This window comes from Rhinopithecus roxellana, chromosome 9 (assembly GCF_007565055.1).
Source record: "Rhinopithecus roxellana isolate Shanxi Qingling chromosome 9, ASM756505v1, whole genome shotgun sequence".
NCBI classification, from domain to species: Eukaryota; Metazoa; Chordata; class Mammalia; order Primates; family Cercopithecidae; genus Rhinopithecus; species Rhinopithecus roxellana.
Window position 1 is genome coordinate 19,350,880 of NC_044557.1, and position 19,613 is coordinate 19,370,492.

General features: G+C 35.0%; 1 protein-coding gene across 3 annotated transcripts in view; it reads right to left on the reverse strand.

Moving 5' to 3' along the window:
* The window catches only part of LOC104676327 (disintegrin and metalloproteinase domain-containing protein 18), a 163,245-nt gene that overhangs the window by 125,956 nt on the left and 17,676 nt on the right, over positions 1–19,613 (reverse strand). For all 3 annotated transcript variants that reach the window (XM_030937875.1, XM_030937874.1, XM_030937873.1), the window contains exons 3-6: positions 13,714–13,769; positions 11,259–11,337; positions 10,820–10,896; positions 9,676–9,853 (exon numbers count right to left, since the gene is read on the reverse strand). In XM_030937875.1, the coding sequence (XP_030793735.1) occupies positions 9,676–9,853; positions 10,820–10,896; positions 11,259–11,337; positions 13,714–13,769 (390 nt within the window). The remainder of the gene's footprint in view (positions 1–9,675; positions 9,854–10,819; positions 10,897–11,258; positions 11,338–13,713; positions 13,770–19,613) is intronic.

Consider the following 19,613-nt stretch of genomic DNA (forward strand, 5'->3'; position numbering starts at 1 on the left):
GGGTACAGTCTCTGCGTGTGTGTGTGTGTGTGTGTGTGTGTGTGTGTGTGTGTGCCATTTTGTCATGCATGTATTTATGTCACATTTAAAAAACTCAGCTGCTCTATTAAGTATGTAATTGTACCTGATAATGTTCTTAATTTGCATTTTTCTAATGGGTAGTGATGATGTAAATATTTTAATGTATTTTTATTTTGTTTTGTTTTTGCCATGTCGATATCCTTTTCAGCAAAATGCCTCTTAATGTTTTGGCTATTCTTTAATTGTATTTTTAAAATGTTGACTTTTGAGTTATTTATATTGTCTCAATATCAGTCCATTGTCACATTTCAGGTCTGTAGCTTATCTTTTTGGGATATAAATGTACATAATTTTGTTCTATGCATACATTGTGTAGTGGTGAACTCAGAACTTTTAGGGTATCCATCACCCAAATATTGTATATTGTATCCATTAAATATTCTCTCATTATCTACCCATCTCTCACTTCCTCACCCATTCAAATCTCTATTGTCTATCATTCCACACTCTACACCCCCGTGTGCACAGTATTTATATCCCATTTATAAGTAACTACATACAGTGTTTATTTTTCTGTGTCTGACTTGTCTCATTTAAGATAAAGACCTCCAGTTCATCTGTGTTGTTGCCAACGATGGGATTTCATTCTGTTTTAATATAACTGTTGGCTACTTGTATGTGTTTTTTTGAGAAAGTATGTTTACCTGTTCGAATATCTTGCCCATTTGCCAGCAAAAGCTTTTTAGTTTGTTGTAATGTTTTTGTTTGGTTGGTTGGTTGTTTTTCGTTTTTTTGTTTGTTTTTGTTTGTTTGTTTGTTTTTGTTTGTTTGTTTGTTTTTTGCTTTTGTTGTGTGTGCTTTTTAGGTCCTGTCTAAAAAAATCCCTGCTCAGACCTGTGTCATGTAGTATTTCGCTTAGGCTTTTCATCTAATAATTTCATGGTTTGGGGTTTTAAGTTTAAATCTTTAATACATTTTGATCTTTTTATATAAGTTCAGAGATAGGAATTTACTTTCTCTTTTTTGTGTGTGAATATTCAGTTTTCCCAGCACCATATATTGAAGAGACTGTCCTTTCTCCATTGTGAGTTCTTGGCACCTTTGTAAAAAAAAAAAAAAAAAAAAAAAAAAAAAAAAAAAATGCTGACTATAAATGCACGCTTCTATTTCTGGGCTCTCTATGTTGTTTCATTGGTCTATGTGTCTGTTTTAATGCGAATACCATGCTGTTTCAGTTACTATTGCTTTATAGTATATTTTCCTCTTTTTGCTCAAGATTGCTTTAGATATTTGGGGTGTTTTCTTGTTGCATATACATTTTGGACTGAGTTTTTTCTATTTCTGTAAAGACTGATATTAGAATTTTGACAGAAATTGCATTGAATCTGTAAGTCTCTTTAAGTAATATGAACATTTTAACAATATTATTCCAATTCAGGAACATTAGATATCTTTGCATTTACTGTGTCTACTTCAATTTCTTTCATCCATGTTTTATAGTTTTCATTGTGGAGATCTTTAATCTCCTTAGAAAAACTGACTAATAGTTATTTTATTTTTTGTAGCTATTATACATGGAATTGTTTTCTCGAATTCTTTATCAGATAGGTTACTATTGGCATATAGAAATGCTACTGATTATTTTATGTAGAACATGTTGCTTTTAATTTCCATGTATTTGTACAGTTTCCAATGTTTCTCTTATAATTCTAGTTTTATCCCACTATAGTTAGAAAAACTATTCGATACAATTTCAATTTTTAAAAACTTTATGAAGACTTGTTTTGTGTCACAGAATGTGACTTATCCTGGAGAATGCTCCATATGCAGTTGAAAAACATGTGAATTCTCAAGTTGTTGGATCAGATCTCCTATAAATGTCCATTAAGTCTCTTTTAATCTTGAGTAGAGTTAAAATGTGTTATTTCTCCATTGATTTTATACCTGCATGTTTCCTCCTTTACTGAAAGCGAGGTGTTGAAATCCCCTATTATTGTATATGTGTCTATCTTTTCCTTTAGATCTATTAATGTTTGCTTTATATATTTAGGTGCTACAATTATTGAGTGCAAAGATATTTGTGATAGTTAAATCCTTTTCCTATATTGACCACTTTGTCATTATATAATGCCCTTGTTTGTCTTTTTTTTTTTTACACTTTTTTCATTGGAGAATATTTTTATCTAAGTATAGCTACTCCTAATTTATTTTGGTTTTTATTTGCATTAAATATATACTTTTCATATATATTTCTTTCTATGTGTATACTTTCAGTCTATGTGTATACTTAAAGAAAAAGTGAGTCTTTGGAGACATCAAATAGGTCTTGTTTTAGGGTTTCTGGTTTTATTAACTTTATTCATTTCCAATTTTTATTTTAGGTTTGGGGGGTACAAGTGCTGGTTTGATACATAGGTAAATTGTATGTCATAGGGGTTTAATGTACAGATTAATTTGTCACCCAGATAATGAGCATTGTACCCAATAGGTCCCCACCCTATACCCACCTTACACTCTCAAGTAGGCCCAGTGTCTATTGTTCCCTTCTTTGTGTCTATGTGTACTCGATGTTTACCTTCCACTTATCAGTGAGAACATGTGGTATTCGAGTTACTATTTGCGCTTTACTTTGCTTAGAATAATGGCCTCCAAGTCCATTCATATTGCTACACAGAACATAATTTTAGTATTCTTTATGGCTGTGTAGTATTCCATGGTGTACATATAACAGATTTTCATTATGCATTCCATCATCGATGGACATCTAGGTTGATACTATGTCTTCACTATTGTGAACAGTTCTATGATAAGCATATGTGTGCATGTGTTTTTATGGTGGAATGATTTTTATTCCTTTGGGTATACACCCAATAATGGAGTTACCGGGTCGAATGGTAGTTCCATGTTCTCTAAGAAATTTCCAAGCTGCTTTCCACAGTGGCTGAACTAATTTACATTCTCATCAGCAGTGCACAATTGTTCCCTTATCTCCACAGCCTCATGAGCATCTGTCACTTTTTCTTTTTAGTAATACCTATTCTAACTGGTGTGGAATGGTATCTCATTGTGGTTATCATTTGTATTTTTTTAATGATTACCAATGATGAATATTTTTTCATATGCTTGTTGGCTGTATGTATGTTTTCTCTTGAAATGTGCTTGTTCATGTCCTTTGGCCATTTTTAAATAGGATTCTTTTTTTTCTTGTAAATTTTAGATATTAGGCCTTTGCTGGATTCATACTTTGTGAATGTTTTCTCCCATTCTGTAGGTTGTCTGTTTACTCTGTTGATTGCTTCTTTTGCTGTGCAGAAGCTTTTCTATTTAATTAGGTTCCACTTGTCAATTTTTGGTTTTGTTACAATTGCTTTTGGCATCTTCATCATAAAATCTTTGCTAAGGCCTATGTGCAGAGTGATATTTCTTAGGTTTTATTTTAGAGTTTTTATAGCTCTAGCTTTTACACTGTCTTTTACATATCTTGATTTGATTTTTGTATATTGTAAAAGGAAGGAGTTCATCTTCAATCTTTTGCATGTGACTAGCCAGTTATCTCAGCACTGTTTATTGAATAGAAATTATTTTCCCAGTTGTTTGTTATTGTTGATGCTGTTGAAGATAAGATGGTTGTAGATGTGCAGCTTTATTTCTGGGTTCTAACCTGTTCCATTTGGTCTGTGTTTCTGTTTTTCTACCAGGACCATGCTGTTTTGGTTACTTCCTTAAAGTATAGTTAGAAGTTGGATAATGTGATGACTGCAGTTTTGTTCTTTTAGCTCAGAATTCCTTTGGCTATTCAGGCTCTTTCTTTGGTCTTATATGAATTTTAGAATAGTTTTGTCTAATTATGTGAAAAACTTTGTTGGTTGTTTGATAGGAATGGCATTGAATCTGTAAATTGTTTTGGGGTGCACTGACATTTTAACATTTTTTTTTTCTTTTTGAGAAGGAGTCTTGTTCTGTCACCCAGGCTGGAGTGCAGTGGCACCATCTCGGCTCACTGCAACCTCAGCCTCCTGTGTTCAAGTGATTATCCTGCCTCAGCCTTTCCAGTAGCTGGGACTACAGGCGCATGCCACCACTCCTGCCTAATTTTTGTATATATATAATTTTTTTTGTAGAGATAGGGTTTCACCATGTTGGCCAGGCTGGTCTCAAACTCCTGATAACAGATGATCTGCCTGCCTCAGCCTCCCAAAGTGCTCAGATTACAGGCATGAGCCACTGCGGCTGGCCCATTTTAACAATATTGATTCTTCCTTCCTAACCATGGGCATAAAATATTTTCCCCATTTGTTTCTGTCATTTGATTCCTTTCAGCAATGTTTTCTGATTCTCATTATAGAGATCTTTCACCTCTCTGATTATCTGTATTCCTAGGTATTTTATTTTTTGTGGCTAATGTGAATGAGATTATGTTCTCGATTTGCCCCTCAGTTTGGTTGTTATTAGTGTATACAAGTGCTACTTTTTTTTTTTTTTACATTGATTTTGTATCCTGAATCTTTGCTGAAGTTGTTTGTTACATCTAAGAGCCTTTGAGCAGAGACTATGGGGTTTTCTAGGTATAAAATCATATCATCTATGAAGAGAGATTGACCTCTTCTCTTTCTATTTGAATGCCTTTTATTTCTTTCTCTTACGTGATTGCTCTAGTGAGGTCTTCTAGTACTATGTTGAATGGGAGTGGTGAGTGTGGGCATGCTTGTCTTGTTCTGGTTCTCAAGGGGAATGCTTCCAGCTTTTGCCTGTTGAGTATGTTTGCTGTGGGTTTGTCATAGATGACTCACTGTTTTGAAGTATGTTCCTTCAATGCCTAGTTTAAGGGTTCTTTACATAACAGGATATTGAATTTTATTGAAAGTCTTTTCTGCATCTGCTGAGATGCTCATGTGGGATTCTGTTAAACAACCTGCTACTGAATGAGATTCTGGTATGTTGTATCTTTGTTCTCATTGGTTTAAAAGAATTTCTTGATTTCTGCCTTAATTTCATAATTTATCCAGAAGTCATTCAGGAGTAAGTTGCTAAATTTTCATGTAATTGTATGGTTTTTATAGATCTTCTTGGTGTGAACTTCTATTTTTATTGCACTGTGTTCCAAAAAGTGTGGTCTGTATGACTTTTTTTTTTTTTTTAATTTGTTTAGAATTGCATTATGGTTGAGCATGTGGTTGATTTTAGAGTACATGCCATACACCCATGAGAAAAATATATATTCTGTTGTTCTTAGGGTGGAGTGTTTTGTAGATGCATGTTAGGTCCATTTGGTCAAATGCTGAGTTTAGGTCCCAAATATTTTTGTTAGTTTTCTGCTTTAATGTTCTGTCTACTGCATCAGTGGAGTGTTGAAGTCTCCTAATGTTATTGCGCAGTTATCTACATCTCTTTGCAGGTCTGCAAGAACTTGCTTTATGAATCTGGGTGTGCCAGTGTTAGGTGAAAATCTATTTAGGATAGTTAAATCTTCTTGTCGACCTGAACCCTTTATCATCATGCAGTGCTCTTTGTCCATTTTGATTGTTGTTGGTTTATAGTTTATTCCATCTGAAATTAGAATAGCAACCCCTGCGTTTTGTGTTTTCAGTTTGCTTGGTAGATTTTTCTCCATCTCTTGCTCTGAATCTGTGGGTGTCATCGCATATGAAATGGGTCCCTTGAAGAAAGTATACAGTTGGGTCTTGCTTCTTCATGCAACCTGCCATGCTTTTATGTGGGGTGTTTTTCTCCTTTACATTCAAAGTTAACATTGATATGTGCAGATTTGATCCTGTCATTGTGTTGTCAGCTGGCTGTTAAGAAGATTTGATTGTGTAGTTTCCCTATAGTGTCAATTGTCTGTGTGCTTACGTGTGTTCTTGTGGTGCCCTGTATGGTCTTTTGTTTCCATGTTTAGCATTCCCTTAAGGGTCTCCTGTAAAGCAGATCTGGTGGAACAAATTATCTCTGCATTTGCTTGTCTGAAAAGGATTTTATTTCTTCTTTGCTTATAAAGTTTAGTTTGGATGGATATCTAATTCTTGGTTGAAATTTATTTTCTTTAAGAATGCTGAATATAGGCTCTCAATCTCTTCTGGCTTCTAGAGTTTTGCTGAGAAATCTACTCTTCACCTAATAGGGTGTTCTTTGTAGATAGCCTGCCCCTTGTTTCTATTTGCAATGTTTTTTCTTTCACATTGAGTTTGAAGAATCTGATGACTATGTGTCTTGGGATGGTTGTTCTTGTATAGCATTTTCCTGGGGTTCTCTGAATTTCCTAAATTTGAATGATAATCTCTCTAGTAAAGTTTGGAAATATTTTGTAAAAAATATCCTCAAATATGTTTTCCAAGTTGCTTGCTCTCTCTCTTTCACTCTATTTCAGGGATGACAATCATAGGTTTGTTCTCTTTACATAATCCCATATTTCTCAGAGGTTTTGTTCATTCTTTTGCATTTTTTCTTTGTGTTTGACTGATTTGAAAAACCAGTTTTTGAGCTCTGAAATTATTTATTTAGTTTTGTCTATTCTGTTGTTAACACTTCTGACTGTACTATGAAATTCTTTTAGTGAATTTTTCAGTTTTGTTATACCAGTTTGATTCTTTCTTGAAATGGCTATATCCTCTTTCACCTCCTCATTGTTTAATTGGATTCTTTAGATTCCTTGGATTGGGTTTCACCTTTCTCCTAAATCTCGATTATCTTTATTGCCATCCAGATTCTGAATTCTAAGTATGTAATTTCAGTCATTTCAGCTTGGTTAAGAACCATTGCCAGAGATACAGTACAGTCATTTATAAGTAGGAAGACACTCTGGCTTTCTGAGTTGCCAGAGTTCTTGTGCTAGTGCTTCCTAATCTGTGTGGGCTGATGTTTAAAGTTTTTGTCCTTTGGGTGAGGCTTTTTGTTTTTATATTCTTTGATGCTTTGAGGGTTTGACCATGTTTGTAAGTTGGGTTCAGTCAACTGACTCTGTATCTGGATGATTTTAGGGGGTTCGTGCTTGGTTTTGTACTCCTGGGCCGCATGCTGTAACCCTGGGGGGCTGAAATCAGGCCCATGGCTTTGTTCTTTGGTTAAGCGCCTGCTGTGCTTGAGGGGCCAAGATATTCCTGATATGTTGGCAACAACATTCCATTTGGGGGTGATATCAAAAGTGCTCTGTCATGGTGATGGCAGCAGGGTCTGCACTCCTTCATGCAGACCAGCAGTGGCTGACTGGCGGTGCAGCGGGGTCTGCATGCATGTACATGTGGTGGTGGTAGCGGCATGTTGGCTTCCATGCATGCACGCATGGCAGCAGCAACAGGGAGACATGCTGGAGTCCACGGATCCAGGTGTGTTCCAGCAGTGGTAGCTCTATGGAGTCTGCACGTGTACATGTACCGGCAGGGATGAGGCTGCAACAGCAAGGTGCATGCACACATACCAGAAAAATAATGGGGGAGGCTATGGGTGAGTGTGCACCAACAAAGTGGTGGGAGAGGCTATTGGCACATGTGTGTTGGCAAGAGTCCATCTGCTAAATTTCTCCAATGGTTAGGTAGGGTCTGCTGGTGAAGGAGCTATGGTAGCAGCAACAGGGAGGCATTCAGGTTGGGCAGCTGAGGTTGTGCTGCAAATGAATGTAGCCAGGGAGGAACCCCAGAAGAATACGTCAGACAGTGGGGTGCTCAGATCAGAATGGCCTTGTCCCCCCAGGCAAGGCAGCCCTGTTTTGTCCAGGTCCAACAATCAACAAAAGCCAAAGCCACGTAGAGGAGTGTGGGGAGCCTTGGGGTATGAGCACTCCTGGCTTTAATCCACTGCAGCTCTTCCTGAATCAAACTCCCTGGGTTCTGCACAGGCTGGGGTCCTGTCCCTGCCACTTCTCCAAGCAGGTCTCCCTGCCAGATCAAGTGTCTGTGGGGGTCATGGGATCTCCTGCAGCTAGAATTCTGGAAGTTTTTATAGTGAGAGTGGGCTACTCCTCTAACATTTAACTCACCTCTTCCCCAGGAGCTACTGGAAGCCAGGGATGAGTCCTGGTGCTTAACAGCCCTGTGCAGGGTTCCCAGCTTCCTCCCCATTCAGCACAGGGTCTACATCCTCCCTCCACCCACCCTCAAATTCTTCCTTCCAAAGATCTGCTCAGAATGTGTTGGTCTTCTTTGTCTTGTTTTCCAGTGGGAGATAACCTTCCTGGCTGTGTCTAGTTGGCCATCTCTGCTCTCCTCCCTCCTATTTTTTTTTCACTAATTAAGCCACATTATTTCTTTTAGTTGGACAGAATAATTCATTTACATTCAAGGTAATTATTTATGGGTAAGAAGTTGGTATTACCATATTCTTATTTGTTTTCTAGTTGTTTTGTATAAACTTCTTCTTCTTCTTTTTTTTTTTTTTTTTTTCATTTCTTGCTATCTTCCTTTGTGGTTAAGTGATTTTTTCTCTATCAAGTATGTTTTGATTTCTTGCTTTCCACTTTTAGTGGGTCTGTTAAAAATGTTGCTTCATGGTTATCATGAGGCTTACAAAGAACATCTTATAGTTGTAGCAGGTTATTTTGTACTGATACCAAATTAATTGTGGTGACAAAAAAAAGGAAAAAGAAAAACTCTGTTTTTTATACATTTGGTTCCCATCACAACCTATAGGCACTTTTTTTCTCCACATATTTGTTAATGGTTTAATCTGCAATCTCAGGTTTTTGATGTATTCCATAAAAATCATTAATGTGCAGTTGGTCTAAATTTTACTCTGCTGTATATGTGGAAGCAATGCTGTTTCCAGCTTTTCATATCTCACCTGAAACCAGAAACCTGAGAAGAATGCCTTTTTATTTATCTCAGTAAATACTTTTGGCAGTAATGAAATACAAAATCGAGACAAATTTTAAAGTAGCAAAAAAGTGTCAAGTCTCTAGGAACCATACAGATAGTTGGTTTTACAGCTTCACGGAATTTTTTTTTTTTTCAGGATTCACACAAGCTAATTTAATTTCAAAACACATCTAGTACAGACCCAAGAAGTGCTTTGAGCTCCAAGTATGGTAAACACAAAGAGATCCATTCATAGACACATGATAAGCACACTGCCATAAGACAGAGGCAAAGAAAGAATCTCGAAAGAAACAAAAGAGAAGCAACTCATTTTGTCCAAGGAATTTTCAATAAGAATAATAGAATATTTTTATCAGAAAAAAACAGAGGCCACATGGTGATGGATTGAAATATTCGAAGTGCTGAAAGAAAGAAACTGTCAAGCAAGAATTCTATACCTAGTCTAGCAGCAAATTAAGAGCATTGAGCAACATGCAAATGGCTGTGTATTTTAGAAAGATATGTTCAGATAGTATGTAAGATAGGTATCAAAATATTAAAAGTAATTTTACCAAGGTACTGGAATAACAGTGACTGTTCTTTCTGCATTTCTAAACGTTTTCAATAGTATCCATTTGGCTTGAAAAAAATATAAAAATTAGTGTTACGTAATACATCATAAAATATTAAGCTTGAAATATGTAACTTTCCAAGTATTTTAGATGAATTTTCAATGTTTTATTTAAAGGTAGAAAAATATATAAAATTTAATATTCCTACTCAGTAGCTAACTAAATTCCTTTCATGATTTAAAAGAAAACTACACAGGCAATTTTCTAGTATGTCATAACATCAGAATGATGACAGTCACCTGTGAGTTTAAAGGAACTTTGTAGGACTGGTCTTTCTGCCAAATATGACTGTAATTTTCTGCTAAAATTGATACATTTGGATCATTATTTTTCATTTGATAAATTATATGCTCAAATCTTGCTGAAGATTCTAATGGTTCAATTCCATAACTGACATTTTCAAACTGGAGAAATCCCCTGAAAATTTAGAAAGCATAAGAAAACAGTTATAAAAATCCCACAAATGATCCCATCAAAATGATGATCTGAAATGGCCTAAGAAGTAAAATAACTATACTAAAGAACACATTTTAAGCCCATTTTCTTTTTCCATTTTTTTTGGGGGGGGGCAGTTTATCATTAGTAAGAGCCACCATATTTGGCTTCCTTTTGCTTACATTTTAAAGATCTAAATGCAATGAAGAATATTTTTGTAAGGCAATCATATTAATTAAGGCCAAATTTGCCACAAAAAAATATATTTGTTGAGAATCCCAGGAATAATGTTCCTGTTCTTACAAAGGTTTGATAAGGAACAGCATGTATGTAGATTATATATCTAAATAGGTTATTATCCATAAAAAACACATTCAGAGAATGCCAAGTTTCTGAGTTGATGTGAACAAATTCTGGAAATCAGGCAATTGAAACCAAAGGAAAGAGAGAGAACATGTTTTCTCTGCTCTGGATCCTTCTTTTCCTGATGAACGTATCATAAGTGAGTCTCCCAGAATCAGTAACAAAAATCACTTTTCCCTATCCTTTATTCCTGAGGGATCTTCTTAATTCGTTGTTTTATATCTGGTACTAAGATGAGAACATACTATATTTTCCTATTATATTTATATAACTAATTAATGCCATTTTCCATAACTATTTGAGAAAACAGATGCAGAATACAACAATCACACTTAAGGAGATATTTTAAAGTTTTTTTTCATGAAACTATTCCATTTTCCATGATATCCCTTGACTGATTTCATGGGAGTAGGCCCTTAGGTCTAAGTATTAACATTAATATAAATAGAAAAAAGCTGTTATAAAGAAAACTTTCCATTTTGATTTCCCTTAAACTTTCATGATTTGCGTCTGCTAGTCACTAAACTTTGTTTTAAAGTATATCTTAAATTCTCCATCTATAGATTTCTTATAAGGTGCTATTACCTGAGACCAGAACATATACTGAGTGTCACAAATGAATTTGGAAATTCGGCAGCATATCCTTGGTAATGGCAATGCATCTGAAAAACAGTATAGAAAGGCAAGTATATAAATTTGTTGTGAATAAAAAATGTATTGTCAAACATGTCAGAAGATTCAAAATATTAAAAGATTTAATATGATCATGAATCATGTAGAATTATTAATGCATATTTTCAGAAAAAAAAGATTTGTGACAACTCTCTTTACTTTGCACCACCTAGGCCTCTGTGAATATTCTCTTGTACCTGGGTTTCATCTCTATCACATGCCATTTCTATGTACAAAAGTCAGTAACACGTCAGTAAGGATAAAACATTTGTATTAAACTGTCAACATGAAACACAATCCAATGGTAATAATATATCCACTTTAACAAAAAACATAAGGTATCTTACTTTACCATAAAATATGGAGACTCAGAATGCAAAGATCCAGCTTCGTTATATGTATAAACCAAAAAGTTCTGAGGTAAGAATGATCTAAAAAAAAGCAAGAAATAATAAAAAAGTTTGAGTCATAATTTTAATATAAATGTTAAAAACAAATATTACATTTTATATAACATGATTTAATTAGGTTTATATAATTGCATGATTTAATTAGCTTATATAATTGCATGATTTAATTAGAGTGACTCTAGTGAGGTATGAGGTATAACACTTGAAATTCATAGAAGTGGTGAATCAAGGAGTTTAGACTTCCTCAGAACTGGGACAGAGTCTGGGACTCCTCTGCATCAGATATATGTGCATATGGATGTGTATGATGACGTTCAACAACTGTACTGAGTGTTCACTATCTGACAGACCCTCAGGTAGGTGCTGGGATTCGGCAATATACAAGAGACAAAAAGCCTTAGTCTTTGTGACAGCCAGGGGCACATAGTATTAGTAATTAGATGATAATAGATAAGGCCTGGGGAGGGTGGTTACAAAATGTAGATAAGATGGCATGGAAAATCTCTCTGAATAGATGATTAAATACCTGAGGAATAAACCACATGGATTTTCACAGAAGTGTTATTCTAGACAGAATTAATAGAAAACGCAATGACCCTCAAGCAGAAATATGCTTCGTACAAACAAGGAACAACTAGGGGGCAATATGACTGGAGTGTGGAGTGATGAAGAGAGACTATAGTAAGAGATGGTGTAACAGAGGTGAGAAGCATTGGAGGGTTTCAGCAGATAAAGACAGCATCAGACCAATGTTTTAATAAAATCAGTGCTGTGTTGACAAGAATCTGCAGTACAAATAAGCAGAAGAAGCAGGGAAACCATTTAGATGTAAGACATGATAGTGCTTTGAACTAAGATAGCATCAATGGGGGAGGTCTAATTCTGGATATATTTTGTAGGGCTTAGATATAGATATAGATATATTTTGAATATATAGGTTTATAATCCACTGGAAATAGGGGAAAATGACAGAAAGATGTCAAGTATGATTCCAACGTTTTAAATGTTTTTTTTCCCTGAAAAACTGGTATATTTGCCAATTCCTGACATGACTGTGGGAAAGACAAATTTGAGAAGAAAGTCAGAATTCCATTTAGACATGTTACCTATGAGGATTCTAGTAAATACTTGGTTATCAACTAAGTACTCAGGTAAGTGAATATGGTGTTTATTGAAGAGGAATAAGGTAGAGATGTTAATTTGGGAGCAACCAACATGTAGATGGCATTTAAAGTCACAAGAATTAGACAACCAGGTGATTGAATATAGCTAGAGAAAAATAAAAAAACAGAATGCAGAGACAGTACCATGGAGTACTTTAAGATTTGAGAGATGAGAAAGAATTTAAAAAAAAAAAAAGATAGAGAAAGGAGGGACAGAGAGAAAGAGAGAGCACTGAAGTACCCACAATGGGTAAAATCAGGACCAGGAGTCTGTGGTATTCTGGAAGTCAAATGGAGACAGTATTTTATGGAGGAGACACCAGTCAACTATGATCAATGCTGCCAACTGGTTAAGAAAAATTAAAACTAAAACACAAATAGGGCATTCAAAAACATGAGGACCACTGATGATTCTATCAGAAAACACTTTTGTGCAGCTGTACAGGAAGAAAAGTAAATGTGAATTAAGTAGGGTAGTCATGAATTAAGTTAGAATAATTTGGTCTAGCCTTGTTCAATTACAAGGAAGCAGGCAGACAAGGGACAGTTGCTATAAATATATATGTTTGAAGATGCAGACAGAGAAGAGGCTACTTAACTTATCTTTATAAAATTTTCAGAAAATATAAATCAAGATACAAACAGTAGATTGTTGCCTAGAGTTGTGACTGAGAACAAAGACTAACTGAAAAAACATGAGGGCTCTTATGTGGGGAAAGAATGTTCTAAAACTGATTTATATTTGATGGTGGCAACAGTGCATAAAGTCATAAAATTATTGAATTTTATACTTTAGAGAATTTTACATGTAAAGTAGCTGTATAAACTTGTTAAAAATAGACACACATGTAATTAGCACATCATAAAAACTGTGTTACTAGTTGAATTTCCCACCAATATTCACTTGACGTGTAACTATATTTGACTTCACACCAGATATACTTAATATATAACTTGCAGTTCTTGGGTTCAATGGCTTACATGCAATCAGAGATTTTACAAGTATGTAATTTATTTCATAATTTGAGAATACCAAGCAAAAATTAAAATGAAAGAGCTCTACAGATCTGATATTCAAGACCTAATGAATCCTAAATTGGGAAGTCAACTGATAAAACAAGTCTACTTTATACAGCATTCCTGAATTTAAATACTGCACAAAAACTTTAAGGCTGTAAAATCTAAACTTACAGGTTTTCCCTTTTCCTTAATGAAAAAAAAAATCACATCTTACTGTTTTCTGAGATGTAGAGTATAAGGTTGTCCATCAATTGTAATGACGTAAATCATCTAAAATAAAACACATCAGTAAAGATTATGAAGGAAATTAGAAATATATAAAATAAAACAATATTCGCCCAAGTTAATAAAAATGAGTCACTCTATCTATTAAAAATGAACATCGTCTTTAGAATTTATTATTCTAAATAGTAAGAATTTAGCATCTTAATAAATTCAGGAACAATGTGAGCAATTTAATGGGCAGGGGTGACTTTTTAAAATAAAAGTGAAGGGAAATTGTGGTATATATACATGATGGAATACTACTCAGCCATAAAAAGAAAGGAATGAATGGTATTTGCAGTGACCTGGCTGAGTTTCGGAATAGAAAACCAAACATCGTATGTTCTCACTCATAAGTGGGAGCTAAGCTATGGATGCAAAGGCGTAAGAATGACACAATGGAATTTGGGGACTCAGGGGAAAAGGGTAGGAAGGAAGTGAAGGACAAAAGGCTATTAATTGGGTTCAGTGTATGCTGCTTGGGTGATGGGTGCATCAAAATCTCACAAATCACCACTAAAGAACTTACTCATGTAACCAAATACCACCTGCTCCCCAAAAACCTATGGAAATAAAAATAAAATGAAATAAAATAAAAATGAAGAGTACATTTTAGTATATACATATATATATATATATAAAAAAACTCTAGCATTATTAACACTATATTAATTGCTTCTATTTAGAAAAAAGCATGCATTTTTAGTCAAGGTAAATTAGACATGACTGTAGGCTTACATGTCACACAAAATATAATGAACCACTAATAAATTTTTTATACATACGTATATGCAGTCATACCTATTCAGAGACATTTAGCATTTCTCTCTCAACATGTAAAACTGAGGAAAAAGAGCTAAGAGACTGAAAGCAGACAAGAAGCCAGTGAGGAAGGCCACACCTCCAGGGATAAGAGTTCTAAACTATCACAAATTGGGTACTAACAATGCTCATGATCCTATTGTCATGGCATCCAGAAACAGCAGGTGATGCCATGAAATTCTACAGGGACCGTAACTGGCCTATGTCTACAGATGCAGGCAGAGGTCTATCCTACTAAACCCACCATTTCTGTCCCACGGCAAACCAATGTCAAGAGAGATCTCTGATTTTAAGCTGGAACAGTCTGTGAACTGGGTAGAGAGAAACAGGGCAATACTGCCTATGACTGGAAATGGCAGAAAGAAAACAGAGCACACAGGCTCAGAAGACTATCTGCTCATCACCCAGACTGGAGGCAAATCTCATCCATTATTCCCCTAAAACTAACGTAAGCTACTACGGTAAATTCAATGCATTCTCCCAGATTGAATGCAAAACAGAGGTAACAAAAGGTCTGACACAATCTCCACTCCATGGCAAGTCACAATAAAAATCTAACTTCCGAGGTATCTACACCAAGAAGGGACAATAACGAATTCAACAAACAAAAGGAGTGATTTCTCAAATTACTCCTGAGAAAACCATGAAGTGTGTTGTATTAGGCTGTTCTCGTGTTCCTATAAAGAACTACCTGAGACTGGGTAATTTATTTACAAAAGAGGTTTAGTTGGCCCATCGTTCTGCAGGCTCTGCAAGCATGAGACCAGCATCTGCTTGGCTTCTGGCTAGGCCTAGGGAGTTTTTTTTAAACTCATGGCAGAAGGTGAAGCAGGAACTTACACATGGCGAAAGCAAAAGCAAGAAGGAGAGTGGGGGTCGGGGGGAAGTGCCACACACTTTTACATGACCAGATCTCAGAAGAACTCACTCACCATTGCAAGGACAGCACCAAGCCATGAGGGATCCACCCCTATGACCCAAACACCTCCCACTGCACCTCACCTCCAACACCGAGGACCACGTTTCAACATGAGATTTGGAGAGAACACATATACAAACCGCATCATGTGTGAATAAAACAGGACCTTAATATAAGTATATTTAATATCTTTAGAAAAATAAAAATAGGTATTACAAGGAGTAGGGATTGAATATAATAAGAAACTAATTCTATAATTTTCTAATGCTTAATGAGGGCTTATCAAATGCCTAGCATTGTCCAAAGCATTTTGTATGTTTTTTGTAACATTTTTATCCTCAGAAAAGTTATTTTTCATTTCAAGAAAAAGAGATTGAGTAACTCTCCAAAGACGACACACTGAATGAGTGTAGGAGTCCGGGAGAGAAGCAATGTGCTTTACCACTGTGTGACAATGTTAGCATGTGGTGAAGAGCAGAGAGTTCTTAGTGAAGAAAAGACAGAAAATTGTAAAAAATGAATCAATTATAGATCATATAAATGATCATGTAACTGTTGATTCTTAAGTAAATCATTATCCTGAATAAGAGTCTGGCTATATCTGAAGGATTAATTAGTGAGGTTGAACATCAAAGCTAAGAAAGTTTCTGTGAATTAAACACAAAAGTATTTTAAAAGTGGAAGATCTGAAAGAATAAATAAGAAACAGAGAAGCTATTTCCAGGACTTCCAATATCAACTAGTAAGAATTTAAGAAGGCAAAAATAAAGATAACAAAGTGAAAGAAATATTAATAGTTAAAAACTACTACTTCAAAATTGAACACATAAGTATTATCATTTAATGTGCTCATCAAGGGTCATATAAAGATTTTAAAACACAGACCTCAGAGATGCTGCAGGCTTATTTCCAAACCATTGCAATAAAGCAAATATTTCAATGAAGCAAGTGATACATATTTTTTGGTTTCTCAGTGCATATAAAAGTTACATTTACACTATATTATAGTTCATTGAATATGTAAAGCAAATTATGTCTAAAAATATTCAACCTTACTTTAAAAAATGCTTTATTGCTAAAAAATGCAAACGCAGAGACAAAACGAGCACTTGCTGTTGTACAAGTGGCACAGGTAACTTGCTTGGCACAGGTGTGAATTGCAATGAAGTAAAGCACAATAAAATAACGTATGTCTGTGGTGAAGCACATAAAATACCCATCAAAATTTTGAGAAGAAAGAACCAAGATGGAGAAATTGCCTTATCTAATTTCAACATTTCCCTCTAAAGCTACCATAAAGAAGACAGAATGATATTGGCAAAACAAAATGGACATACAGATAAATGGAACAGAAAAAAGAGCCCAGAAATAGACCTTCAACTGATTTTTGAAAAAGATTCAAAGGCAATTCAATGGAGAAAGGGTCGTCATTTCATAAGAAATGGTCGTCATTTCAATTGATGGTGATAGAACAATTTGTCCATAGGCAAAAGATGAATCTCAATACAGACATCACACCTTGCACAACTGTGGAAAGAAATCATAGACTTAAAGGTAATACATAAAACCACAAAATATCTAAAATGAAACACAGGAGAAAAACCTCTGTATTCCTGGTGTTGGTGATGAGTTTTTAGATATGAGAGCAAAAGCATAATCCATACAAGAGAAAAATAATAAGTTGGACTTCATTTAAGTGAAAAAAATTAGCTCAAAGAAAGACATTGTTAAAAGACTGAAAAAAAAGCTATAGACAGGGAAAAATATTTGCCAATCACACATCTTATAAAATACTTAACTAGAGTATATAAAAAGCTTTTGAAACTCAAAAATAAGAAACAACCCAATTTAAAAATGAACAAAATTTTCGAATCTTACCAAAGAAGATATACAGATGGAAAATAACAGGTATATTTTAAAAATCTTAGAACAGAAGAAGGATTTTGCAAGAGATTGAAGGTCAAGAAGGCACACAAGAGTATGGCAGAAATGACCCTAAAGTTCTCATCTGGATTCAGGGCAGTTCCAGTAAAGGTGGAACTGTGATTTCCAGTCTATTACATGAGACATGGTCACCTGTAGAATCATAAGAGTAATGCAAATCAAAACCTCAAACACTATAGAATGGCTTCTATCAAAAGAACAAGAAACAGCAAATGTTGGTGCGTACGTGGGGTTGGTGGAAATTTAAAATGATGCAGCCATTACAAAAAATAGTAGAGAAGTTCATCCAAAAAATCACATAAAAATAGAATCATATAAAATATAGAATTATTATATGATTTAAAAACCCCACTGTTGGGTATGCATCCAAAGCAATTCAGAGCAGAATCTTGAAGAGGTTATCTGCACACCAATATTCTTTGTGTCATAATTAACAATAGCCAAGAGGTGGAAGCAACCCAAATGCCCATCTAGGTGAATAGATGAATAAAATGTGGAATATGCAATAGAATATTATGCAGCATTAAAAAAGAAGGAAATGCTATTACATGCTAAAACAAGGTTGAATCTTGAGGACACTATGCTAACTGAAATAAGCCAGACATGAAATACATCATGTATGTCTGCACTCATATAAAATATCTAATGTAGTCAAAAGCATGGAAACAAAAAGTGGAAAGATGGTTGGAAAGGGCTGGGGAAGGCCATCAAAGAAATTAGTATTTAACGGGTATACAGATTCAGTTTTCCAATATAAAACAATTCTAGAGATTTGTTGCATAACAGTGTGAATTTAATTAACAGCATTGAATTGTATACTTAAAAATAGTTACGGTGGTAAATTTTATCTTATGTACGCTATTGTACAATACATTTTTCTAAAAGACAGATAATGTGAGATTGGATAAAAAACCAAGACCCAATTATATGCCTACAGAGACATGGGTTGATTAAGAGAACAAAGAGAAATATATCATCCAAATGCTAATCATAAATAAATTAAATGTGTACATTAAACACTAAGAAGGCAAACTTCATGATAATAATAAATAATATTAGGAATAAGCAGAAACATTTCGTAACTGATAAAAGTGTCAATTCATCAAGAAGGCAATATAAATCCAAATGTGCATAAAGCTGTAAAATGCATGAAAAACTGAAATGTGGAGGAAACAATTAACTATAAATGGAGATTTAAACGCTTTACTGAGAGCAAAGTGCCACCACCTGGCCCCTGGCACATTTGGGCTGGAAGACAGAAGATAGTGCAGCAGTGATGCGGTTTGGATCTGTGTCCCCACTCAAATCTCGTATCAAATTGTAATCTCTGATGTTGGAGGTGGGGCCTGGTGGGAGGTGATTAGATCAGAAAGGCAGATTTCCCTTTCAGTGCTGTTCTTGTGATAATTATCATGAGATTTGGTTGTTTAAAAGTGAGCAGCATCTCCTCCTCCTCTCTCTTCCTCCTGCTCCTGCCATGTAAAGCATGCCTACTTCCCCTTTCCCTTCCACCATGATTGAATGTTTCCTGAGGCCTCCCCAGCCATACTTCCTGTACAACCTGCCCAACTGTGAGCCAATTAAACCTCTTTTCTTTAAAACTTACCCAGTCTCAGTGATTTCTTTATAGCAGTGTGAGAACAGACTAATACAAATAGGAATTGAGACTGTGGGCATTTGGGCCACTTCATCATGTAACTTAATACTGCCTTCAGGCACATTCAAAAGCCTTCCAGTCATGTTTATACAACTTCCATCTGATGGTGAAATCCTGTTGTGCATTCGCCACCAGGGTAACCTGGTGCCCTGATTAAGCATTCAGTCTTATTAAGGCTCATTAGCAAGTCAAAAACTGTTTCTCAAACTGAGAGCAGTTATCCACAGAAATAGCATTAGTGACAGAAAATTAGCAAGGACACAGAAGATTAAACACTATCCATCAACTTGAAATAATTTACATTTATAGACCACGCAATCCACCAAGATGAAATAAACACATTTTTGAAATCCACAAAGAACAATGATTAAGATATACCTTATTTTAGCCCAAGCCTCAATACTCTAAAAATATTTAAGTCACTGAAAGCAAGTTATTTATTTGGATCTGATAAAATTAAAATATAAATCAGTATGAGAAATATCTAGACAATTTCTCAAGTTTTTAG